The 27,083-nt window shown below is 39.4% G+C and overlaps 1 protein-coding gene and 1 pseudogene across 2 annotated transcripts in view; both read right to left on the reverse strand.

Moving 5' to 3' along the window:
- Positions 1 to 11,587, reverse strand: part of SUZ12 (SUZ12 polycomb repressive complex 2 subunit) — a 42,937-nt gene extending 31,350 nt beyond the window's left edge. Inside the window, exons 1-4 of one of the 2 annotated variants that reach the window (XM_045984676.1) lie at positions 11,085 to 11,587; positions 8,751 to 8,797; positions 8,598 to 8,662; positions 4,393 to 4,461 (exon numbers count right to left, since the gene is read on the reverse strand). In XM_045984676.1, the coding sequence (XP_045840632.1) occupies positions 4,393 to 4,461; positions 8,598 to 8,662; positions 8,751 to 8,797; positions 11,085 to 11,358 (455 nt within the window). In that variant the 5' untranslated portion in view covers positions 11,359 to 11,587. The remainder of the gene's footprint in view (positions 1 to 4,392; positions 4,462 to 8,597; positions 8,663 to 8,750; positions 8,798 to 11,084) is intronic. The other variant, XM_045984678.1, reaches the window with a different exon arrangement.
- Positions 11,588 to 14,046: 2,459 nt separating this feature from the next.
- On the reverse strand, positions 14,047 to 14,631 carry LOC123929244 (annotated as a pseudogene).
- Between the last annotated feature and the right edge of the window lie 12,452 nt (positions 14,632 to 27,083).

Raw genomic sequence — 27,083 nt, forward strand, 5'->3', positions numbered from 1 at the left:
CTGCCTCTCTGCCTACTTGTGATCTCTCTCTCTGTCAAATAAATAAATAAAATCTTTAAAAAAAAAAAAAAAAAAAGAAGTGATGAGGCAATTTATGTTATCAACCTACTAAAACTTGAAAATGTCCCTAGTAAGAGCTCTAGTTCTGGTATCTTTTGAGGGGATTTCTCCAGCTGCTAAAAGAGAACCAGGAATGGATGATGATTAAGGGGAAAAGAGAGGAGACATTTTGCTTTTCATTTAACTCAAATACTTTTGCACACAACTCCAATTTGGAAATCCCTTCATGCTATCTTTCAGCCAATGGACATGCACTTAAGTCAAAGGAGTCAGGACTACAGAATTCCAAAACTGGTAGTACTAATAGCACAAAAGACTCCTGGGATCCTGCTAGGATAGAAAACTAAAGAAAGACCAGAAATTTATTCCAGTAAGCCACAGTACTTGGTCAAAACTCAAAATAAATTCAAAATCCAAATAAGAATTGAAGAGGACAGAATACAAGGAATTATGTCAGACATTCTAAAAAGAAAATAAAGATATTTTAAATATACTCCATCACACCAAAAAGGCAAGGATAAACAGCAGGAAAAACTTGAGAGACTGAAGGTACAACCACTACAAATTTCTAAAATCTTCTAATTAGTATGGAGTTTTCAGAAGCCATTCTTCAAGAAAAGAAACAATTTTTTTTTTTTATTTATTTGGGGTGTCATTAAGCATCTGCCTTCGGCTCGCTTACGTCATGATCCCAGGGTCCTGGGATGGATCCCCGTATCAGGTTCCCTGCTCAGCAGGAAGCCTGCTTCTCCCTCTCCCACTTCCCCTGCTTGTGTTCCCTCTCTTGCTGTGTCTCTGTCAAATAAATAAATAAAAAGGTTTTATTTATTTGTCAGAAAGAAAGAGAGGGAGTGAGCAAACACAAGAGGGGAGGAGGGGGAGCAGCAGGAAGAGGGAGAAGCAGGTTCCCCGCTGAGCAGGGAGCCCAACGTGGGGCTCAATCCCAGACCCCCAGGATCATGACCTGAGCCAAAGGCAGATGCTTAACTGACTGAGCCACCCAGGCATCCCAAGAAAAGAAACAATCTTCAAGGACAATAGGGTTTATTATTGAGGTAGGGTTACAATGTCAAATATGGCCTACTGCCATATGTTGACTGACATCTTCAAGAAGTAAAAACCATGAAATGTCCACTTTTTTCCACCATCAGTTGCTTACCCTAATATGTTCTGCTAATATCTGTGACTAGTAAAGACAACGGTAGATCTCAAATGTACGTCAATAAAAGATCCTTGAACACCAACTTCATTTTGCACCGATAATGCTGGGAATTTGGCCTGGTTTATAAGTTACTACAAATGACATACATAAGTCAGGTAGTTGATTGTTCTACTTTGTGGCTACAGTATTACAGTATTTGTATCTTGATATTCCACTGAACTTTGGAGAATGAAATACATGGGATATGGGAGTAGAGACATTACAATTTTGCAAGTGCTGAAAGAACATGAGAACCAATGGAAGACTCCCAGGCTATCACGGCTGAACAAATCCAGGATCCAACTAAACTGAATAAGATCTGTCTGAGATGGTACAGAATAAAAAATATAAATGGGAAGACAGATACATTTTTGTATATGACTTAACTTCTACTAATTAATGTCAGGGAAAAACAAAGATTAATTTTGTTTTCTTGTAAAAGAATTTGACCACAGATTTTACAAAGTTTTACAGTGCAGGCATGACATATTGGTGTCTAGGGAACTTCTAACAGTGCTATGTGATAAGTTTAATGGAACAACAGGATTACGCCTAATTTGAGATGAGAAATACATTTAAGTGATTTAATAATACCAAGCCTTGGGGGTAAACGTAAAACAAAGCAATACCCCAATTTATTTTAGTGTCTCTGGGAGTGACACTACAACATTCATAAAGATCCTGGGGGATGGAGTGATGCTGAAACACTTAGCACACAGTAACTCAACACCTCTGGGGCCTAAAGTGCCTTGCAGGACATTAAGCTCCAACATAGTTAGGTCTGCTATTTATTTATTTATTTATTTATTTAAAAGATGTATTCATTTGACACCGAGAGAGCATGCGTGCACACAAGCAGGGGGAGCAGCAGAGAGGGAAGGGGAGAAGCAGACTCCCCACTGAGCAGAGAGCCTGATGCAGGGCTCAATCCTAGGACCCTGGGATCATAACATGACCTGAGCCAAAGGCACACTCAAACAACTGAGCCATCCAGGTATCCCTAGGTCTGATATTTTATTTTGAAATTTTTTTAAAAAATATTTTATTTATTTATTTGATAGAGAGAGATCACAAGTAGGCAGAGAGGCAAGCAAAGAGAAAGAGGGGAAGCAGGCTCCCCACCAAGCAAAGAGCCCGATGCGGGGCTCGATCCCAGGACCCAGCGATCATGACCTGAGCCAAAGGCAGAGGCTTTAATCCACTGAGCCACCCAGGCGCCCCCCCCTTTTTTTAAAATATTTTATTTATTTATTTGACAGATAGAGATCACAAGTAGGCAGAGAGGCAAGCAGAGAAAGAAAGAGAGAGAGAGGGAGATGGATCGATATCTTGGGGGGTTGAAATGGCCAATTCACTAGTCTCATGTGGATCCTAAAGACTGAAAAAGTTGTTTTTCAAAATTACAGGAAAGAATTCTTGCAACCCTCTGATGCTTCTGTGAGTTAAAAACACCTCTGTTAAGAGTACTGGCCTGGGACGCCTGGGTGGCTCAGTCGTTAAGAGTACTGGCCTAGCTATTGAAACGACTGGGTCAAAAGGAGAAAAATTAATGGGTGAGTGATTATTCAGACAGAACTGACTAGTATTACCTATCTCCCTTACAACACATATTCTAAGGGAAGCTCTGTAGTAATTATCAAAGCCAATGTCACAATGAGATACCAGTAGGTTTAGCAGTGATAAAGATAGAGCCTTAATGGGAAAGATAAAGAAAAGGGTCAAGTTTTCTTCTTGGTTCATTCTTCCTTCCCACACAAACTCTGAAAGACCTGGAGGGCAAATTATTAAAATGTTCGAGAGAAAAGAACCAGGAAACCTCAAAGATGAGGCTCTGACTACAGCTTATACTTTACATAAAAAAGGCCCTGAGGATCCCAAGAACTCTGTCTAGGGTAGGTGACCAGACAGATCTGGAATAGAAATTCAAGCAACAGAAAATACATATACGGAGAACAATCTTAGTTCTATGTTTTAAGGTACTCCTTGGGCAGAACAGACAGATTCGGTAAAGATTTGGGATCTCAGCTTCTAGGATGGACTATCACAGTTTATTTACAAGTCAAGATTGCCTAGATATGGAAATATAAATTATAGTTCAATCCTGCAAGATACATAATTAAAAATGTGATTTTACAATTCAAGTAACAAAATGACCTAATTCAAAAGCCAAACTTAAAATATAAGCAACTGTAAAACTGACATACCAGTTATTAAAATGAAAAATCATAAATAAAGTATCATTAAGTCAGTGTACATCCTATCTTAATCGATAAGGTATGATTTAAAATTTTGAGAGACAACAATCTGTTGTGGCAATTAAAAAAAATTTTTTTTAAAAACCAGCTTCATTTTTTAAAAGATCTAACATTTTTAGTTTTGTATTCTCCCTAAAAGTAGTCAATGAATAAACAACTACCACCCAAGTTCCTTTGTCTCTTTAGAATGATACTCAACTTTCTTTAGTTTACATATCAAAGAAAAAATGGAAGCATGCTGTCTAGCTTAGGCAATATAGTCAGAACTTTTAAGGAATAGCTCTAGGTATTACATTTAAAAACATACAATAAATAGCTTCTGTTTAAAGGGTCAAGTTTCTGGAATTCTTATGTGATAAACATATTTCAAATATAAAGTTAGGAATACTTTGAAAGGCCTAAATACGGGGAAGGACAAGATGAAAAGACAACCTCTTTCAGATTTGAAGACAATTATTTAGAAGAAATGTGATATTGTGAAGAACCTGGCATACCATCTAAAAAATAGTAAGTATACCACAAATATGAGTCTCCATCCCTCCTTATGTGAGGTAGTAGGGTTAATACCGACTGCAAAAGCTACAGAATCTTTGAGTCAACATGCAAGAAACTGGTAAATAAATAATAGTGAACACAACTGCCCTTAGAAAACAGTGAGCTGCCAGATTGGAGGTATTCAAGATGAGGCTTAAGGGTTCTCTGCCACGAATGCTATAGAATTAGTAATTCCTTTTACATATGAGTTTGGACCAACTGACCTTTAAGGTTCCTTCTAACTCCTTACAATATTGGGGTGATCACTAGAGAAATGATCACTAAAATTTTTTCCTCTTTCCTCAAGTATGTCACTTAATGTAAACTGATAGGTTATCTTACCTATGAGATTCTTGCTCTCCTTTCATTTTCTCTACTTTTGATAACATATCATCAACTTTAAATGTTTTCCTGAAAGAAACAGATAAACAAAATAATCACTTCTCGACTGGGGAAAAAAAAAAAGATTATACTTTATTGTCACTGTAATAGGCAAGTTGGAAATCTGATTTTGATTATTTTTAATAAGATAAATTGTGGATAGTTAGCCATAACAATGAATACTACATTGAAACAGTGTACGTTATAATATAGCAGACAACCCTTCAAGTGCCATCTCAAAAGCTATCTTTTCCATGAAACCTTTTGTAATTAGTCCCAAACCAGAGTGATTTCCCCTTACCTATGACACCTGGCTTATATTTATTTTGACATATAGTCTCGTAAATGTGAACTTGCATAAATATTTTATTTCTTCTCCTAGACTATAAGCTCCTGAAGGGCAGAGACTGCTTTTCTTCAAGGAAAGCCACATCATTGTACCTTACATTTGAAAGGTATTCAAGCATCTGTTGGACTGAACCAAACAAATGCAAATCACATATTTTGAAACATTCATCTATTTCTATTAAGTAACCTGACAAATATGTGGTAACACTATTACATAAAAATAAATATTTTATAAAAAAAAATCTGAAATAAACAAAACATCTTCAAAGATTATTAGCAACGGCTAAAGTTAAATGATATGTCATAATAAAGAGATGGTTATCAACCATCATGGGAAAATTTTGAAGTTTAGGGGACATGCCCATCAAATCATAATAAAATTATTAGCTTTTAACTCTAGAAGTTTAAGAGAAAAAAGTACTTTTTCCACAAAACAGAAAGTTATGAATAACTCCCATATACTCCCAAGCAATTTAAGAATGGACTCTAAACAAGCCTTATCTTAGTTCTTAAGGTGGTCTATTATATTTGTCCTACAGACAGAAGCTAAAAATCTAGACCCACATATGTTAACTGGAAATGAATATTTCTTCTCAACTCATGTATTTTCTTCAAACTTAAGACATGAAAAACTTAATGTACTCCACATAAATTACTTTGTAAACATTGAATTCAGACACTAGAAATTACTAACAGGCTCATTTCCTCATAACAGCTACTGTACTCAACTACTATAATAAAAAATTATCAGTACAGAAATGTTAGTGTAAATATTACAATAAAATGCTAATAAGAGCAGAATTGATGCAATCTATAGTTCAGGTGAAAAAACTGCCTCTGTCAACAAAAGATTGTTTAAAAAAAAAAAAAGCTTCTCTCTTTACCTTTAGAGTTACTGAAAACTTCAATATTAATGTTTCATCCAATAGAGCATAAAGGAAGTACTTTAGAAGGATGGCAATACATTTTCAATCTCCACAGATAAGAGAGAAGAAAGAAGAAAAATGTAGGATTATTTTAGGCTAGTTACAAAGAACTTTCCAGTATAAATACTGAAATGTACTACTGAGAAAGGTTGTAAAGTTACTGGAAACTTTTAAGAATAACAAGTTTTTCTTTACGCAATGATTAAGAAGAAATCCTGTCTGTAAGAAAAGTTAAGACTGTAAGTCACAAGGTTCATCTCTTCTAACATTACGGAGGTGTGCATAGGAAAGCTGAGTGTTAACAACCATGCGAAATAGGTTAAGATAATATAAGCAATCCAGCCTTCTTTGGGAAAAAAACAAAACAAACCACATAATCAACAATACAAAAGCAGTCTCATTCCCAGCACCAAGTATGTCTGTTCTATAGAAACATACTGCTACAGCAACTCAGATTTAACAAGGGAAACAGTTATCAAAAGACCATCAAAAAGGAGAATATTTTTAAAATTCAAGAAATTCAAGAAACTCCAGGAAATTTTCTTAGGAGGATTCAGAAACAACTTACATGAACTCTAGTAAAATGGATTCAATAAAAGATGCCCTTCTCCTCACAAATATTTCCACTGTATGAGTGTTGTGTTAGTCTATGGAATATGAATACCTCTATGAAGTGAAACTAAAGTACAAGGTGAGTTTAACAAACATACTAGAATTAATATCACAACTGACTGTATGACTTCAAAGGGAGTGACATATTTATTTCAACAATGGATATTATGCTGTTATAATAATAAAAAAGGAGTCCCAAAAACACGTTTAACAAAGACTGCACCATTAGGCTAAATTCACCACCTTCCAAAGCTACCAGCTACTTTGAAAAGAACAGCACTCATTTGAGGATTTATAAGTTGTATAATTTGTTAAAAATTAATTTCAATGTCTTTTATAAGCCAGGCATATAAGAAAAGCATTAAGTGACTCCTAATGCATTTTTGCATGGAATAAAAACTATGGGATTTCTATGTTTATTGCCTGGTAAACTGCTGCAAAACTCCCCCGAAAGACAATTTTTTGCCTAAAGAGCAATAAATTAAGTAATTTCTTCTACCAAGTTTTAAAATCTGTCCCTACGTATTAGCAGACAACAGAAGTGTATCCCACAATGAGACAGTCAAATAGTCTGATAAACAAACATGACAATAATGAACTTAGATTTTAAGCGTATTTTTTAATTTATGGATTAACTCATTATTTTGAAAATACTTAATAACTTAAAAAAAAATGTTTAAGTAACTTCTACATCCACATGGGGCTCAAACTTACAACCCCAAGATCGAGAGTCTCATGCTCTACTGACAGCCAGCCAGGCACCCCCAAACCTAATCACTTTTAAATTAAAATCAGGCAGCATCCTAAATGATAACTGATCTTCCATATTAAAAATACTAGAGGAAAAAAGTTAAGTATTACTTGATCAAAATCTCCTAGTTTCATAGAATAAATCAGCACACCATGAACCACAGGCCAAATCCTGCCTACACCCAAACCACAAGCTAAGAATGACTTTTATGGATAAATATTTGCAATTGATTTGAACAGTAACTAAACCCCAATTAAGGTAAATGCCATCTCTTCCCACCGCACAAAAATGAAAGAGTCTCACACTTCTCACTAGCAGGCATATTTTACAAAACAGTGTACTCAATTATTAGATTTTAAATTTTATCAATAAAAAAAATTGTGAATATTTTTTTCTTTTTGTTTAAGTATCTACTTACATTCTAGCTAATAATCTTAATTCTGCCTCCTGGACCACAAAGCCTAAAATATTTACTATCTGTTCCTTTACAGAAAAAGTCTGTTGAACCTTGGCATAGATCAAATAATTACACAGACAGGCAAAGAGCTGACAAATTTAATTCTGTTGCCTAATCCATCATCTTCTTCTCCTAGTTATTTAGGCTCTTGGCAAGCTTCACCTATTAAATGTAACGCACACAAACACGCTTGCATACCCTCTCTGTTCAGAAAGATTACCAGAAGACAAATAGTTTTAACATTTCAATCCTTCGAAGTACACCTACGTATATATACAAAGCTAAACCAAGTCTTGCCATAGAAACATGATGCTTACTTAATAATCAGTAGGAGGCTCCAAAGGAGTCTGGTTTCAAAGTCTATTGGGATAGCTTAATGGTTTTAGTGAGTCAAGATTAACAATACCAAATGCTTAATACAACCTCTTTCCTTTAAACTTAAATTGTTCATTTGATATACTCAGTCACCTTGCATGTAGGATAAGAAACTAGCATTCCATAATTACATATGGTTAAATATTTCATGTTTTAAACAAAAATAAGCTCTGATCGACACCCCCAGAGTCCACCTGAAAACTAGATAATTAAGACTTCTTGTTTTTTAAGGACATTCAATCTATGGAGTTCAGAAATATTTCCTCTTCTAGAAAGACCACCACCAAAGATATAAAATCAGACTTTCTGAACCTATCATTATAGAAGCAAATTCTTCACTGTTAGAACATATAAGAAATATTTAAAAATTAACTTAAAGTTATGTATTGAAGATAGTTTCCCTGAGCCCTTTAATATTTAAATCCTCAGCTTTTACCAAACTTGAAAATACTCATAGCACAATATAAAAATATTATTCAGTAAAATTACTTCATTCACTCCACTACTGTATCATTTCTACTAGGAAAAAAAATCGGTAATAAACTAGGATTTTTAAAAAAATGATACTATTAAAAATCGCTTGGCAACCAATTCAACCAGCCACTTTTTCATATTTAATCTTTAATTACAAACAGTACCTTAAAATAAAACTTTAACATTGTTTGATCAACTCAAAATAAGATTCATAAAAATGTACCTTTTGATGTTTGTTCTGGAGTTTCGATGAGACATGTAAGTAAGAGTCCTGTGCAAAAATATTGGCTACAAAAAAAAGTTTTAAAAATATTAAAATTAAATAGGCAAAATTCTAAGAAAAAAATAATATTCATTAATTTTATTGACTACTTACAGCTATAAGATTTCGAGTTCGAAGAAATCTATAGATCTGCGTTGGTTCTAGGTAATAGGAAACAAAAGGATTACTTAAGTTCTCAAGAAAATAACCAGTCCAGCCAGTATTATAACCAATGTAAACCAATCACCTGTATGAAAATCAAGTACTAAATAGTGACATCAAGAAAATTAGTATGCACAGTAACATCAAAAGACATTCATTCTATGGCATATAGTCATAAAACTCAATTACATTTATTTTAAATTTAAGCTTATCTACAATCTTGTGCTTAAGCCTTGCCATTTCTAAGGTAGCTACCTTTTAAACTAGTCTGTATGCAGAACTGAAGACTAGTTACACTGATTTAATGAAGCTAATTGAAACTATAACCCATCTCCTCCCAAAAATGAGATGAAATGAGATAGCTGGATTCAGCAGAATTTATTGATGCTAAATAACAGAATAAATTTTCACTTTTTAACTGGTCTTTTAAAAAATCTGTAGTATGCTGAAACAGAATAAAACAGTTTCGTAGATGTCCTAATGAAGATATAATGAAAGTCAGCCAAAACTGAAAGAAATGAGACACAGACTATACCTAAAATTTCCAATGAATATTTAATTATAATTGAAGTTTTTGTCTATTTTGTTCAATATAAATATGATCCCAATATGTAAATACTAGCTTAACACATATTTTTAATCAACAAATCCCTAGGCTTTTAAATGCTCTTTAGTTAAAATTCGTTTGCCTTTAGAGATAAAAAAAAATATATATATATATATATTTATACAAATACAACAATACCAGTTCCTTTAATTTAGTAGTATCACATTTCTTTAAATAAAGGAGTATCAAAAGGAACTAAAGATAACTTACTATATCAGTATATATGTCAAAGCATTTTAACTTCCCAGAAATTAAGATCAATATTAGAGAAGAATAAAGTTGTTTTGTAATAAAATCTAGCACTTAATGACAGTTTACTCCTCCAAGGTAGACTCATCAGAAAGCAAAATAGCTTAAACTTTTCTTGGCAGCTTTGTCTCTGCATCACATTTAGAAAGAAATGCTTACATTTCCACTTAATCTTCAGTTAGTTTAGTTTTAGTGTCAAATACATAAAAAGGAGAGAAGATAATTTAGAAGGGGTACAAACATGTACGTTTATTGTCATCACTGCCCTTCAGTTCTCCACTATTTTTCCAATTTAAAGCACTCCAGATTTTTCAAAGTAGATTAAGCAAAAGTAAGACTGTGAATCTCTCAAGCAGGTTCAATATTCGTTTCAATAAACACTGAAATTCCTTGTATTAAATTCCAATTAAAATTTCAAGCACTAATAAGAGAGAATGAAAAAAGGGTATTAAGCAACGTAATACCTCTTTTCAAGCACAGCTGATACCAAGCCTTTAACATATGCCACGGTAAAATTGTAAATAACGACATTCGGCGGTAAAGCCGAGTTTTTTCAAGTTTCTGTTATTTAGCTATTAGCGATCGTCCAAATTATAAAATGTACACAAAAGCAAGAAGGAAAACAATCACGATTTAAAACTCATTAAAGGACAATTGGGATTATTTACAGTCATGATGTTTTTAATAAATTCTATTGTTTGTTTCCAGACACCTTGCCTTCCTTTCCAAATCAAGCCATAGTTCTGCCCCTGAAACAAGACCTTAAAAGCCAAAACTGACATAAGAAAATGTTCTGGAATTAAGTACAACGGGCAAAATTCCGAGGCAGTCTCAAGAGCAGACACTCCAAGCGCTACCTGACTCAGTTTATGTACCCATGGAATGGGTGGATAGATTTGAAAGGTTTCAAGCATCCAAAGGTGCCATGTTAACGTGCAGCACCCAGTTAGTGCGAAAGCATTTCAGGCAAATGACAATTGGGTCGGTTTTCCTGCACTCCTCTCTTCACAAGCTTAATTTGACTCCTCAAAACGTACAACAGAAACCCCTGTACTTCTAGAGTAAGAAAAGACAGGAAAGAAAGCAAGAACTAGTCTCGGGATCTGACTGCATCCTCAGTCCAACTGTAACCTCCCCATCTAAAAGCCTGCTCTAAACGTGGGGCCCCAATGCCCAAGCTCTCGGGTAAATCTTCGGGGAGTCAAGAACCTCACCTGCACCCCCAGGTCCACCTCCCCTAAGGCCCTACCTAGACTTCGGACCCCCCTGCCCGTAATCCCTCAAGTGGGAACAGCCCCCTCAATTTCTCCCTCCACTCCCAAATCAAGTCGAGTCCCGGCGAGGAAGGGGGGGGGCCCAGCACGAGTGTCCCAGCCCCCTAATGCTGGAAGAGGGGGTATTCCTGCCCTCAAAGCCGCACACACACTCACTCTCAAAGGCCTGGAGGAAAAGCTCGTGGTCAGCCTGGACGTGCTCCATTTTCGGCTTCTTCACCGGTAACACCGCGGTCCCCGCCGCTGCCGCCGCGGAGGAGGAGGACGAGGCCGAGTAACTGCCGCCTCCTCCACAGCCCCCGCCGCCGGATTTGCCGCCCGACGCCGTCGCCGCCGCCACCGCCGCCGAACCCCCGAAGCCGCCTCCCCCGGACCCCGCGCTGGGCCCCGAGCCGCCCCCTCCCCCACCGCCGTGCTTCTGAGGCGCCATCGCGGTTCCTGCCTCCTCCCCCCGCCAGCTACCCGCCGGGCGGCCCCGGAGAGTAAGCGCCTGCAATACCAACCGCTCGCCCCAGCAGGCTCCGGCGGACCGAGGGGGGAAGGAGGAGAGAGGGGAGGAGAGGGGAAGGGAAGGGAGGAGGAGAGGAGGGAAGGAGGGAGGAAAAAAAAAGTGTCTCCTCCTGAGAGCCCCGCTTCGCTCGGGAGGCCGCTCACCCTAGCCTGGCCTCGCTCCGCCCACTTCCCCCGCCCGGCGTCCTGATTGGCCGGCGGGAGCGCGCGCCGCCCGGCCGCCCAGCCCGTTGGCCCGCGGATTCTCCCGTCAGTCACGCGGAGGCGCTTCTCGCGGAGGCGCGGCTTGGTTGGCCCGTGCGCGCTGCCGATCGCGGGCCCGGCCGCCTCTTTGAACTGAATTCGCGGGAAAATTAGGGGTCGGAGCGGCCTTCCTGCTGGCCCCGGTGCATTGTGGGGAGAGAGGGACCCGGCGAGCGGCTTAGGGAGCCGTTTCTCGCCTTCTGAGCGTCGTCAGTCACCGCCCCCAGGGGGGTAGAAGACCCCTGAAGAGAGGCGGGCCTCTGAGGAACTGGGGGCGCGGGGCCTGTTAAATGAACGGAGATCCACTGCGGGTCATCGAGTCTCTAACTTCGCAGGGAAGGGGCCTGACTGGGAGATGGGTGGGTCGTTTCTTGGTAGAGGGGCTCCCGGGGCGGGGATCGCGTCCCCGATCCCCTAGCCACCACGTGCCCCAAGCCACCCCTGGCCGAATCCCACCCCGCAAAGCCCTTGAGAGGATGGGCGGGGGGGGTGGGGGTGGGTGAGCAGCCCGGGGGCTGCGGCTGCAGCTGTCGGACGCGATCGGGCTCCACCAAAGAGAGCGGTTTATGTGTAACAATCACCTATAAAATGAGGAAAACTATTTTTGGTAGGTGATTTGAGGCTTCAGGATCGTTACTGAGAAAGTGGTGGCTTCTCGACTGCTGGAAGCAAGACCTAGATACTTGAACCCCCCCCCCCCTTCAGCCCGCCAGGCACCATAGGAGGGATCAGAGGGGTAAACTGATTTCTTAAAAGTACATATAACCTCGAGAACCTATTCATCTTGCGCTGAAAAACTTGAGAGGGAATCCGTTGTTTTGCCCGTCCTGCTTAAAAAGACAGATGCAGAGGCCCAATTTAGTCTCCTACAGACAGGTTTGGAGTTGAACTAATACTCAAAAGATTTGAATTTCACGTTGGACAAGGTGATCTCTGAGATGTTCTAGCCAATTCAAATACAGTGATCTTGTATTCCATTAAAAGGAAACAGTATTTTCCAAAGTCCCAGCCTACAAACACAGAACCGTTTCATAACTTCCAATAACATTTTTCAAAAGTCTACTTTGGGACCTTTATGAAAGTTAACTGCAAACACTGTTTACAAAACAAGTGTCTTTGGAATGGTTATTCAAGCTGTTTCCAAAACTAGTGTCTTTGGAACAGTTATTCAGACATCTGAAGTACCGCTTTTATTTTGTTTTGTTTTTATTTTTTAAATTCTGTTTATTTATTTGACAGACAGAGATCACAAGGTGGGGGACGGGGAAGAAGGCTCCCGACGCTGGAGTTGGGCTTGGGGCTCCATCCCAGAATCCTGATCCAAGGGCAGAGGCTTTAACCCACTGAGCCACCCAGGAGCCCCTGAAGTACTGGTTTGAATCAAAGCATTTGCTACTTAAGAAAGTGAGCTCTAGGGGCACCTGGGTGGCTCAGCGGGTTAAAGCCTCTGCCTTCAGCTCAGGTCATGATCCCAGGGTCCTGGGATCGAGCCCTGCATCGGGCTCTCTGCTTGGCTGGGAGCCTGCTTCCTCCTCTCTCTCTCTCTCTGCCTGCCTCTCTGCCTACTTGTGATCTCTGTCTGTCAAATAAATAAATCTTAAAAAAAAAAAAGTGAGCTCTACACATGATGCGTTTAATATAAAATTTGACATTTCAGGAACACATCTGAAATAAGGTATACCTTTGCTGATTTTTAAGTACAGCCTATATTTTCAGCCAGATAAGAAGTTCAGAATGCTCTCATTTGTTCTACTATTCTGTACTCTCTACTACTCTCTACTTCCAAAAAAAAAGTGTTTTGAATCGCAGTAGACAAGTCACAAAATATCAAGTTATAGACCAGACGGCTATTTTATTAACAGTAAATATAACCAGCAAATGATTCCTCATTTTTACAGGGTTTTCTCTTTGCTGGGGAGTGTGGGGGACAGGTACAATCCAAAAAAAAGGAAGTCACAGGTTGTCATCCGTCTTTGAAGAACAGAGAAATAGAGCTAAGGAAGTCAGGATGTTCTTAAAGGGTCTTTCCCATGAGAACTCCATGTTAGTGTTCTTGGCCTCAGCATGGGCCTGGTCTTAACGGACAGTGGTTAACCAGTACTGGTCATGAGGATCCAAACCAACCATGCTGTGGAAGAGGCATAGTAATCAATTCTCTCTTTTTTGTATTCTTTGTCTTGAATGTATGTAGAACACTGAAAATACCACATAACCGGGGACAAGGTAGAGTTAATTGATGAGTTACCTTTTTGCTCCAGAGATCATCACCCAGTTGGTTGTTTCTGTGGCCAGCTAATTTATTTTGTGTTGTTTTTTATTTATTTATTATTATTATTATTATTATTTGCATTTATTCTGTGTAGATTTACTCCCGGGCCATAAGTTTTTGTTTCTTCAGTTTCTTCTGGGATATCTTTTTCTTCTGTGCAACCTCCTTTTCTGGTTTAGGAACAATCTGCTCTTTTTCAGTAAGGATCATCTCAATGTGGCAGGGAGAGCTCATGTATGGGTTAATCCGACCATGAGCCCTGTAAGTCCTACGCCGCATTTTGGGGGCTTTGTTCACCTGAATGTGCTCAATGACCAGAGAATTGACATCTAAACCCTTAAGTTCAGCATTACTCTCTGCGTTTTTAAGCATGTGCAGTAAAAATTCAGCACTCTTCTTGGGCCACCGACCTTGTGTCCAGCCACACTGTTTGGCCTGGGCACACCTACCAACTCCACCATTGTAGCGACGGAATGGCACACACTGCTTCTGCAAAGTGATGTCTTTCAGATACTTGGTGGCTTTTCAGATATGCATACTCTTGATGGCCTGGGCAGTTTCACGTGTGTTCTTAAAGTGAACACGGAGATTTGAACCTCTTGACTTGCATGATTTCGTAGGGTTTTCCGGGTCAAGCGAATAGCGAACCATTTTCAGAGGTCACCCCACACCGCTGAGAGGAAGAGGTGTGTTGTTATTTCTTAAGTGTGAGGTGGCGTTTGTTTTTTAAACTTGTCATGCCAATTCACCGTCAATGACATATGTATGTTTAGTTCCCTACTTCATATGGAATTTGAATTGCTTTCCAGGTTTTGTGTGTTTTAGCCTTCAGGACATATCCAGAATCGAACTGTAAACTCCTAAAAAAGCAAAGGCCATTGTCCTTTATATATATATGATATATTATAGACTATATATATATATATATATATATATATATATATATTTCCTAGCATAGGATTAGATTTGTGGACAAGGAAAGAAGAATAGCAACTATTTTAACCTTTATAATTATCAATATGCTTTTATATACATTATCTTACTTTTTCATAATGATCGTATGAAGCTGGCATTATTTTCGTTTTCCAGATGAGAAAATAGGCTCAGAGAAATTACATGCTCATTTAGTAGCAGGGCTGTGACGAACACAGCTTTTTAAACTCCAATTCCTATGCACCTTTGCAATCAGAAGAAAGTTATTCTTTGAACCTCAAAAGTTGACTTTTTTTTAAAGTTCGTTTTTAAAATCGGGGCACCTAGCTTCTCTTACAAAACAGAATCGTTTTTATACTCCTCCCTATTGTGCACTCTTTCATTAGGGCCCCCAATCTTCCTTACACAGACTTCTGTGCTGGGATTTTTAACCTTTCTTATGCCATGGACCCCTTTGGCAGTCTGTTGATACCTATGGACAGACCCCTTCTTTTAAAAATGTACAAAGATGGGGTGACCGGGTGGCTCAGGGAGTTAAGCATCTACCTTCAGCTCAGATCATGATCTTAGGGTCCTGGGATCAAGCCCCAGGTGGTGGTGGGGGGTGTCCCTGCTCAGTGGGGAATCTGCTTCTCCCTCTTCCTCTGCTCCTCCCCAACTGCTCAAATGTGCGCTCCCTCTCTCCAATATAAGTAAAATCCTTTAAAAATGCATAAATAAGGGCGCCTGAGTGGCTCAGTTGTTAAGTGTCTGCCTTCAGCTTGGGTCATGAACCCAAAGTAATGGGATTGAGCCGCGCATCAGGCTCCCTGCTTTGCGGGAGGTCTGCTTCTCCCTCTCCCACTCCCTGTGCTTGTGTTCCCTCTCTTGCTGTGTCTCTCTCTGTCAAATAAATAAAGTCTTTAAAAAATGCATAAATATCTATCAGATTATGAAGAAAATCATTTACAAACAAACCAAAATAGTAAAAAATCAAGTTGTGATGTAGGTGCTTCTTTCTTTTTTCTTTTAATTAAGCATTATGACCAATGTGGAACTCCAACCCACAACCCTGAGATCAAGAATCGCATCCTCCACTGACTGAGCCAGCCAGGTACCCCTGTAGGTCCTTCTTTTTGAAGGTACTAAATAAAATCTAGCAGCAGATCCAATCTAATAACTATCATTATTCAGAGTAATGATGAGGACAAATAATATTTTGAGATACCTGCAAGAACTGTAATTCGATATGGAAATATCTGTAATTTCTCCTGGAAACAAAGCCACAAGCACTGCTAACATATTAGTGATTTATCACTAACATCGTAGTTGAAGGAAATACTAATTTCAGTTAGAGACTCCTTGAATCTGATTCAAATTAACCCCGTGTTGTTGTTGTTGTTTTTAAGATTTGTTTAATTTAGGGAGAGCAAGTAAGAGAGAGAACACTAGCTGGGGCGTTGGGGGTGGGGTGGGGAGAGGCAGTGGGAAAGGAAAAAGCACTGAGCAGGGAGCCCAATGCAGGGCTCCATCCCAGGACCCGGGGATCATGACCTGAACAGAAGACAGGCACTCAGTCGGTTAGACTGAGTCACCCAGGCACCTCAAACCCTGTGTTTTAGCACCAAATCTTTTTCTTTCTACTTTGCTCTAAGATCTTGAGTGCAGGGATATTGGGCGATTTGTCTTAATAACTCAGGTGTCTCTATGCCTGTCATTGAATAGGGGCTCATCCAATGAGTTTGGATGCATAGGATAGACAGTGCACAATTTATATCGTTATACAAATAACAATAATAATGATTGAGTGTTTACTGTGTGCCAGGCAATATTTTAAGTTTTTTTTTTTAAAGATTTTATTTTTGGCGTGCCTGGGTGTCTCAGTGGGTTAAGCTTCTGCCTTGGGCTCAGGTCATGATTCCAGGGTCCTGGGATTCAGCCTTCCTTAGGGCTCCCTGTTTGGTGAGGAGCCTGCTTCTGCCTCTCCCTTTGCAGCTCCCCCTGCTTGTGCTCTCTCACTTGCTCACTTTCTCTCTCTGTCAAATAAATAAAAAATCTTAAAAAAAAAAGATTTTATTTTTAAGTAATCTCTATACCCAGCGTAGGGCTTGAACTCACAAACCCAAGATCAAGAGTCACATGCTCTTCCAACTGAGTCAGCCAGGCGTGCCAGTATTTTAAGTTTTTAACATTTCTTAAAATGATTTTTTATTTTTTATTAACATATAATGTATTATTAGCCCAGAGGTATTCACAGGTGTGTGAATCGCCAGGTTTACACACTTCACAGCACTCACCATAGCACACACCCTCCCCAATGTCCAAAACCCCACCACCCTCTCCCTAACCCCTCCCCCTGGCAACTCTCAGTTTGTTTTGTGAGATTAAGAGTCTCTTATGGTTTGTCTCCCTCCCAATCCCATCTAAGTTTTTAACATTTTTAACACATTCCATCCTCACATCAACTCTCTGAGGTAGGCAATTATTATTATTGTCATTTCATAGATGAGGAAACAGTGCCAAGATTTGTTAAATAATTTGCCCAAGATAAGTAATGGAGCTGATATTCTAAGCTAGACAGCCTGTCTCCAGAGCCCTCACTCTTGACCATCATGCCATGAAACTAGAGTTTTAGAGATATAAGATACTGCACGTGTCATTTCTAGGTCAGGAAAGATCAGTAAATATTACCTCTGATCTGCTGAGATAATCATCAGTACTGAACGCATTTGCTGAAAAATAACCTAAATATCAGTTTTCCTTTTTTAAAAAAATATTTATTTATTTGACAGAGAGAGAGGTCACAAGTAGGCAGAGAGGCAGGCAGAGAGAGAGGGAGAAACAGGCTCCCCACTGAGCAGAGAGCCCGATGCGGGGCTCAATCCTAGGACCCTGAGATCATGACCCGAGCCGAAGGCAGAGGCTTAAACCACTGAGCCACCCAGGCGCCCTCAGTTTTCCTTTTTAAATTGTACAGTGTCTACCTTCTGTCCACCCCATCATGTTAAGATTGAGTCCTGAGACTATTAAAATAAGCCAATAACTGCTGTATCAGAAAAAATATGTATAAATCTCTAGGAAACTAAAAAGTTACATTTGTTGATAAGTTCTTAGAGAAAAGGGCACCTGGGTGACTCAGCTGATGGTAAGTGTCTGCCTTCGCTTCAGGGGATAATCCCAGGGTCCTTGGGATCAAGCCCCACAAAGGTTCGTTCCCTGCTCAGTGCAGAGCTTGCTTCTCCAACTGCTCCTACCTGTGCTTGTGCTCTCTCTCTCAAATAAATAAAATCTTTTTTAAAAGTTCTTTAGGAAATATAACAAATTTGACTTTAATAAAGGAAAGACCTCCCCAGTAAAAATAGCAATAACCTTCCTTTTTTTCTCTCTTTGAGAATAATTTTATTTATTTATTTATTTATTTATTTATTTGAGAGTGAGAGAGACACAGCGAGAGAGGGAACAGAAGCAGGGGAGTGGGAGAGGGAGAAGCAGATTCCTGTGGAGCAGGGAACCTGATACGGGGCTTGATCCCAAGACCCTGGGATCATGACCTGAGCCGAAGGCAGATGCTTAATGACTGAGCCACCCAGGCGCTCCCATTTATTTATTTTTAAAGATTTTATTTATTCATTTGAAAGAGAGAGAGTACAATGGGTAGGGGGAGAGGCAGAGGGAAGGGGAGATGCAGACTTCCCACTAAGCAGGTAACCCCACCTGGAGCTAGATCCCAGGACCCTGGGATCATGACCTGAGCCAAAGGCAGAGGCTTAACCCACTGAGCCACCCAGGCGCCCTATTTCTTTTTGTTTGTTTTTTTTTTTTTTAAAGATTTTATTTATTGGGATGCCTGGGTGGCTCAGTTGGTTGGGCAGTTGCCTTCGGCTCAGGTCATGATCCCAGCGTCCTGGGATCCAGCCCACATAGGCCTCCTTGCTCGGCAGGGAGCCTGCTTCTCTCTCTGTCTCTGCCTGCCACTCTGTCTGCCTGTGCTCGCTTGCTCCCTCTCTCTCTGACAAATAAATAAATAAAACCTTTTTTTAAAAAAATATTTTATTTATTTATTTGACAGAGATCGCAAGTAGGCAGAGAAGCGGGCAGAGAGAGAGAGGAAGGGAAGCAGGTTCCCCACTGAGCAGAAAGCCCAACGTCCCAGGACCCTGGAATCATGACCTGAGCAGAAGGCAGAGGCTTTAACCCATTGAGCCACCCAGGTGCCCTTTGATTTATATTTCTTAGCATACCACACTCTAGTTCCATTTATGTTGCTGCAAATGGATTAATAAGCTTGCTAATGAAAGTTACTGTAAAAGGATAATTTCAGCAGTTCTATTTGAAATTTAAAGTCAAAAGTTAATTTGTTTTTGTTTCCTTTATCTAGAAAAGAAAAACATGAGAACCATGGAACGTTCACTGTGTACTATGGAGTTTTTGGTAACAAACCTCTGATTTGTATGTGTGTGTTTATCTGGAGTTAACTAGATATAATAGGGATGGTAGTAGGCCATAGTCAGAACCCCTGGGACAAGAAGAAACTTGACACTAATAACCTGAGGGAGGGAAATCCACCTGAGACAAACTGGAAATATTTTGGAAGGCCTACGCCTAGAGAGAGCTATTATGCCCATTTTTTTTTTTAAACTGTGGGATAAGCTGTTTTATGTTTAATTGCAAACAAAAGCAGAAGCAGACATATTTATTGAGCATCCTATCCTTACAACAGTCATAAGCAATAATGTTAGTTGCTATCTTTGACCTCACACATGTGTAACTGAATCTGAGAGATTAACTTATCATCCCATAGCTTGTAAGGGGGTCAGCTGAGATTTGAACGCAGTTACAGGGGACTCAAAACCCCATGTGTTTTCCAGTACAACAGAGGTATCCAGGCTGTCATCTCAAAAGCCCCAGAGCTTCAAGAAGTTCCTCTGGGAAAAGGCAAGGCTGCAATATGGTAGGATCACCCCCAGTCAGCTACTCTGCTTTTATTTGTTTTATAATTTGCTCTAAGATAATGGTTATAGTTGCTAAAAAAAAATTTTTTTTTTTAAAACACCACATTGCACTATGCTGCCTTTCCAAGTCTGGTAAAGAGAAACAGTGAGTTAAAGTGGTGCTAATAATATATTCTGGGCTATACTCACCTCAAAAATTAACAACAATAGGGACGCCTGGGTGGCTCAGTGGGTTGGGCCACTGCCTTCGGCTCGGGTCATGATCTCGGGGTCCTGGGATCAAGTCCCGCATCTGGCTCTCTGCTCAGCAGGGAGCCTGCTTCTCTCTCTCTCTCTCTCTGCCTGCCTCTCTATCTGCTTGTGATCTCTCTCTGTCAAATAAATAAATAAAATCTTTAAAAAAAAATTAACAACAATAAAACGAACCTATTATAAGAATTACGAGGATCACTTCATTTCATAGTTATGAAATACAGATGGAAAAAAGATCAATCTGTGTGTATCTTATGCATACTCTGCCCAGGGGAAAAATAATTAGTCTTGCTGTTTTTACCTCAACTTGTGTGTAAGCTTATTGTTTCCAAAACAAATGTGTTTTTCTTAATTTTCTGAGGAAAAAAAGAACATTACTATGTTGGTATCCTTCATAAATCATGACAGTATAATTAGGTATTATAAGCACTTCCATAAAAGTGCTATAGTCTGCATTTTCATTTAAAGAATAAATTCATCTTCATTTCATTATTACTAATTACTACTGTTAATCAGAATAACTTCAGAGATGAGAGGGACCTTTATTTTTTAGCTAGCATTTATTAGAAATACCCTTGTTGGGGGCACCTGGGCGGCTTAGTCAAACCTTCAGCTCAGGTCACGATCTCAGAGTTCTGGGATGCTTCTCTCTCCCCCTTTGCCTCCCTCCCCTGCTTGTTTTCTCTTTCTCTCTCTCAAATAAATAAAGAAATCTTTGAAAAAAAAGACCGTTATTTCCGTGATGTGATTTTTGTTTGAAGGATATATTTAGCAATTACTATTAAGAAATTAATTTGATATATGGAGACACATGTATAGCTAGAGGAAATTTAGGTAGAATCTAGTTTAAACCTCTTCATACACTGGAAGAAACAGAATCCCAGAATCTCACTCGCCAAGATTGTGCCAGAGGTTAAGTATTATGTTGAGAGACAATCTGTTTGCGGAAGAGTTGTGTCCTAGCTTAGAAGTTCAGTGTTCTGGGGCACCTGGGTGGCTCAGTAGTTAAGGGTCTGTCTTCAGCTCAGGTCATGATCCCAAGGATCTTGGAACTGAGGCCTGCATCATGCTCCCTTCTAGGGAAGCCTGCTTCTCCTTCTCTCTCTACCCTGCTTGTGTTTCTCTATCGCTGAGTCTCTCTCTGTCAAACAAATAAATAAAATATTAAAAAACAAAAACAGAAACAGAAACTCAGTGTTCTTTGAGATGTTTCAGGTACTTCATACAAAAAAATACCTTCTCCCACCTTACTCTACTCAGGATTTTATTTCCGCTTACACACTATTCAGTGGAAATAGTTCCTGGAGAAATCTTCCTGTTATATCTGGTCAAACTACTTTTTTTTTTTTTAAAGATTTTAGTTATTTATTTGACAGACAGAGATCACAAGTAGACAGAGAGGCAGGCAGAGAGGGCAGGGGAAGCAGGCTCCCCGCTGAGCAGAGAGCCCGATGGGGAATTCGATCCCAGGACCCTGAGATTATGACCTAAGCCGAAGGCAGAAGCTTAACCCACTGAGCCACCCAAGCGCCCCAATCTACTATTTTTTTAATTGTACTCATGGCTTCCTATCCTTTAACCTTAATCTGTAGGAAGATCTCTCCCTGGACCTTGTAGCAATTTGAAATTTGCTGTGAATCCATTGAAAAGCATTGTCATTCCATATTGCCTGCACTTCTTAGCACTTGAACATAATTTTTCACATGGAAAATTATAGCAACTTATTTGAGTGACTAGTTTTATAACGTTGCCACCTTCATGACTGAGCTGAGTAAGAGATGTACTGAAGAGACCACAGAATGATTTAGCAGCTGTTTTTTGATAGAAGGACAAGGGCTTATATGTTGTCACTAAGATAGTTTGTACTGTATGTGGCTGGAAGAAAGTCCCTGAGATTATAAAAGCATTCAAGAATAGAACCCAGAATTCTGTAACCATTTTCTATCACAGAGGCACTGTAAAGAGAAAGAACGATTGGAGGAGTAGGACTTCTACTTTATATCAAGATAAATGAAATTTCTAAAGTAACTTTCGGTAGATTGGGATCAAATTAACACATAGAGGCCAAGGAATTTTTATTTGGTTGGGCTTTCTTCAGAGAGAAAGAGAGTTTTCTTTGAAGAGAGTTCTCTTAATAGGAGAGAAGCACTTCTGCCTCCATTTCTATTTTTAAATCTTTTTTTTTCTCAAGTTCCACTTTGCCACAAACTTAGGAGAAAGAATGTTATATTGTATGATAAATCAAGAGTTGACTTAATTGGGGAGCCTGGGTGGCTCAGGGGGTTAGGCCTCTGCCTTCGGTGGGGTCATGGTCTCAGGTCCTGGGATCAGCCACATCGGGCTCTCTGCTCAGCAGGGAGCCTGCTTCCCCTTCTCTCTCTGCCTGCCTCTCTGCCTGCTTGTGGTCTCTCTCTGTCAAATAAATAAATAAAATCTTAAAAAAAAAGTGTTGACTTAATCACTAATTCACAGTGGATTTGAGGAAGTTATTTAACTTCTTTTATCTCAGTTTTCTCAAATTTAAAAGAAGGTTTCATTTATTTGGATCAGTGATTTTTGACCATATCAGAATCCCTGGAAGTTAATGGTTCATGTGTAACTTAGAAAATCATATTCAACATTACAATTTTATTTTCGGCAAGCAAAAACAAAGTCGTCTATTGTTTTTACAATATAATTGCTGAAAACGAATTCTTTATTAGTGGATATTTGGATAGATAGTGTTCTTAAGACACATCCTTCTAGAGACAGAGACATAAATTTCAGGGGTAAGGGAATAAGAATTTTTAAAAAATTAGGAGCGCCTGGGTGGCTTAGCTGGTTGAGCAACCAACTCTTGATTTCAGCTCAGGTCTTGATCTCAGGGTTAGCCCCGCATCTGATATATGGAGACACATTTGTAGATAGAGGCAACTTAGATAGTATCTTGTTTAAGCCTTTAAGTCCACTCCCAGCGTGGAGCCTACTCAAATAAATACAAACATACATACAGACAGACAGAATCAAGTTAGACATCGAGAAAAAAAAATCAAGAAACAATGATTTGGCTTATTGTTAAAGTTATCACAGTTCTGTAATTCCAAGAAAGTAACAGAAATTTCATTGTGCTGTACCAAAGTTAAATTTATACTAATGTTCCTTTTCTATAAAATTATATAACTGTGGATGCCTGGATGGCTCAGTCGGTTAAGTGTCTGCCTTTGGCTCAGGTCATAATCCCAGGATCCTGGGACCTAGGCCTGCTCTGGCTCCTTGCTCAGCGGGGAGCCTGCTTCTCCCTTTGCCTCCCGCTTCCCCTACTGTGCTCTCTCTGTCTCTCTTCCTCTCTTTGACAAATAAATAAAATTCTTAAAAAAATTATATAGTTTGGGTTCCAATTTTGGTTCCTGAATGATGAATAAACAAAAGGCGAATAGCATTATCTCTTCTCCAATGGAACAGAAACAAATTCAGCTCAAAACATGTTTAATGATGTCAAAGAGTGCCCAGTGAGGAGAGCTGGACAATATTTAGAGTGGGAAATAAAAAGGAAGGTTTATATTGCACTTATTATGTAAGAATCTAAAAATCCTCTTTCACAAATCAAGACAAAAATATCAAAAAATACAAAGAGTACAAAAAGAAATGAGGATTCTGTGTTACCAATAGATATATGCATCAAAAAATAGAGCTGTTTGAACTTTTCTTCATTTTTTTTAATGTTCCATAATTTCTTTAACCAATCTGTTATCAATCCTGTGTTGCACTGTAGTGAGGAAAAAAGGCCTGTATAATTACTGTTTTTGAGAATTTTCAGGGTCTGAAATGGTCAATCATTTTAAATATTTCATTGATGTTTAAATAGTATGCATATTTTCTGTTGGGTAAAAGTTCACTTTTATATCTATCTACCTATGTCTCTATCCATCATCCAGGATATCACATGAATATTAGTCTATATTAGTCTTCATATCTCCTTAATCTCCTCTGGTCTGTGACCTGTGACAGTTTCTCAGACTTGCCTTATTTTTGATGACCTTGACAGTTTTTTTTTTAAAGATTTTATTTATTTATTTTGACAGAGAGAGATCACAAGTAGGCAGAGAGGCAGGCAGAGAGAAAGGGGGGGAAGCAGGCTCCCCGCTGAGCAGAGAGCCGGATGCAGGACTTGATCCCAGGTCCCTGAGATCATGACCTGAGCCGAAGGCAGAGGCTTAACCCCTGAGTCACCCAGGCGCCCCGACCTTGACAGTTTTAAAGGGTCCTGGTCAGGTATCGTGTAAGAATGTTCCTCAATTTGGGTTTGTCTGATGTTTTCCTAATAGAGGGGGTTATTGACTCTGGGGAGGAAGATCACAGATGTGAAGTACCATTCTCCTCACATCATATCCAGGGCACAACTTATCAACATGATTGTCATGAATGACATTAGCCTTATTACTAGACCAGCTTAGTATTTGACAGTTTCCTCCACTGTAAAGTTACTTTTTCTCCCCTTACTGTACTGTATTCTCGAAGAAAATCTTCAGGGGCAGCCCACATTCGTATGGTGAGAGTGGTTGTGGTGGTGGATTAAGCTCTATCTTCTTAATTGGGGAGTATCTAAAGTAAATTTTTTCTAATTCTTTCATACAGGAGATTTTTCTCTTTTCCCTCATTTCTGTATTTATTCAATCATTTATTTGTATCAGTATGAATTGTTGGATATTTATTTGATACTTGGGGCTATATCTGATACTACACTATTTATTTTCTTTTTCAAATTAGTCCTCTTTGGCCACTGGGAGATTTTAGTTTGTTCCTCTGTCCCTTTGACATGGCTCCATCATTGTGGGTTTTTAATTTCCTTTTAGCAATTCCTTATTTTCTTGTATTATGAACAGTACCAGTCTCATCTTTTATATGCCCTACCCCAGTTCTAGATCAATCATTTCTCCAAGGAACCCTGGTTCCTTTTACTATGATAGTATGATATAGAAACCAAAATGTGGTGCTAAGTGTGCTCATTGCCTCTGGGGTGTCATTGTTTCTAGGCCCTCTCGGTGGACAGAGCTAGGAAATATCTGTGTGTATGTACAGTAACACATATATGCATACAAATCTATAATTACTTCTGTATCTATATCTATCTATCTCTCTTGGCTAAACATGAGTTCATACTGGTGTCTCTGACCCTAATCCTTTTTTGTTTCTTTGTTTTTAATGAGAAGAGTCCTATTTTTTTCACTCTCTCTTTCCTGGGCACTTATTCCGAGGGGCCCCAGTTGGTGTTGTTAATATAATTACACATGTGTTTAACAAGCATCACCATATTTTAGTGAGAAAAAACTGATTTCATTTTCTCAGGAGCCTTGAAACGTCAGGGAGGAGATATATGACAACCAAATTCTTTTTTTTTTTAAAGATTTTATTTATTTATTTGACAGACAGAGATCACAAGTAGGCAGAGAGACAGGCAGAGAGGGAGGGGCAAGCAGGATCCCCGCTGAGCAGAGAGCCTGATGCAGGGCTCGATCCCAGGACCCTGAGATCACGACCTGAGCTGAAGGCAGAGGCTTTAACCCACTGAGCCACCCAGGTGCTCCTGACAACCAAATTCTTGAGTTAAAGCTTACACAGCCCTGCTCCTGGCCCTTCCCAACAATCGCTGGTAAGGAAGAGGAAATGGGGGTAAAAAATGAGTTGAAGGTCTACTTAGAAGTGATGCCTCCTCCTCATTGGCAGAGTTCACTCTCTAGACTGAGAACTTCCTTTTTACTTAAACATGAGTCCCTACCATAAGGGGCATGTTTCAGGTTTCTCACTTTAAGGGCCCCTGGAAAATGATTATTATCAACTATATTCACATGATTGTAATTATGTTGCTTATATGCTCGATTAAAGCAGAGTTCCTTTTTTTCTCATTAGAAGCTACTTTTGATTGCTTAGAAATCTTAAAATTTTACTGATGTGTCTGAACAGAAGGAGGAATAACAGAATATAACATGAACAGAGAGAATGAGTTCACCAAAAAACTCCCAAACAGAGCTGGGGAACTTGTTTTATTCTGGGCTAAATGTTTCCTGACTCTGTGAATTCAGATGTATTTCAGAGGGAGGTATAGCATGAAACAAGTAGTGTAGAAGGCCATAAATCTTGAAGACTTTCTTGAATGCCTAAGCTACTGATTCCTGCCTCAAACTACCTTTAGAGCCTTTTGCAAAGTTAATCAACACCCTTAATTCCTCAGGTAAAGGCCCTGCAAATCAGAGTCCTTCCTACCCTCTTATCTCACTTCTCTCTCTTCCTGGTCACACTGTCAGACTAGGTTCAGCATTATTCTGTGAACATTTGTTTCTACACCTTCTTAATATGCTTGAAATGCCTTCCTCCATTCCCTTGCCAAAATTCTACACATTCATTGCTTTAACTCAGATGTCATTTCGGGCATGAAAATAGCTCCCAATATTCCCTGATAGTATAAATTACCCACAATGCATATGTGCCTGTCTACCCTATTAGCTAATGTGTAATTCATCTGTGCATCTCTATGGCTCTATTGTAGGATTGGCACTCAAAAAATGTTTGTTGAACTACTCAACAAAGGAATGAACACATGGACATAAAGTTATTTCTCTCGTGCTTGGCTGACATCAGAGCTTGTCCCTAGGTAAATATTTGAAGTATTTTGATGAAAAGACACATTGAAGTGCGAGCCAGGACACCTAAGTCCTCTGATCCTAGCTCAGCCAACACTTAGGTAGCCTTAGAAAAGTCACCTCAACTTTTTGGGCCTATTTCTTTTTTTTTTTTTTTAATTTTTTATTTATTTGCGAGAGAGACAGAGTGAGAGAGCATGAGAGGGGAGGTCAGAGGGAGAAGCAGACTCCCCATGGAGCTGGGAGCCTGATGTGGGACTCGATCCCAGGACTCTGGGATCATGACCTGAGCTGAAGGCAGTCGCTCAACCAACTGAGCCACCCAGGTGCCCCTGGGCCTATTTCTCTACATAACTCAAAGATTCTACTAGATCCTTTATCCTCACTGTGGAATGGGTTC

The sequence above is a fragment of the Meles meles genome, chromosome 18, assembly GCF_922984935.1.
Source record: "Meles meles chromosome 18, mMelMel3.1 paternal haplotype, whole genome shotgun sequence".
Lineage (NCBI taxonomy): Eukaryota > Metazoa > Chordata > Mammalia > Carnivora > Mustelidae > Meles > Meles meles.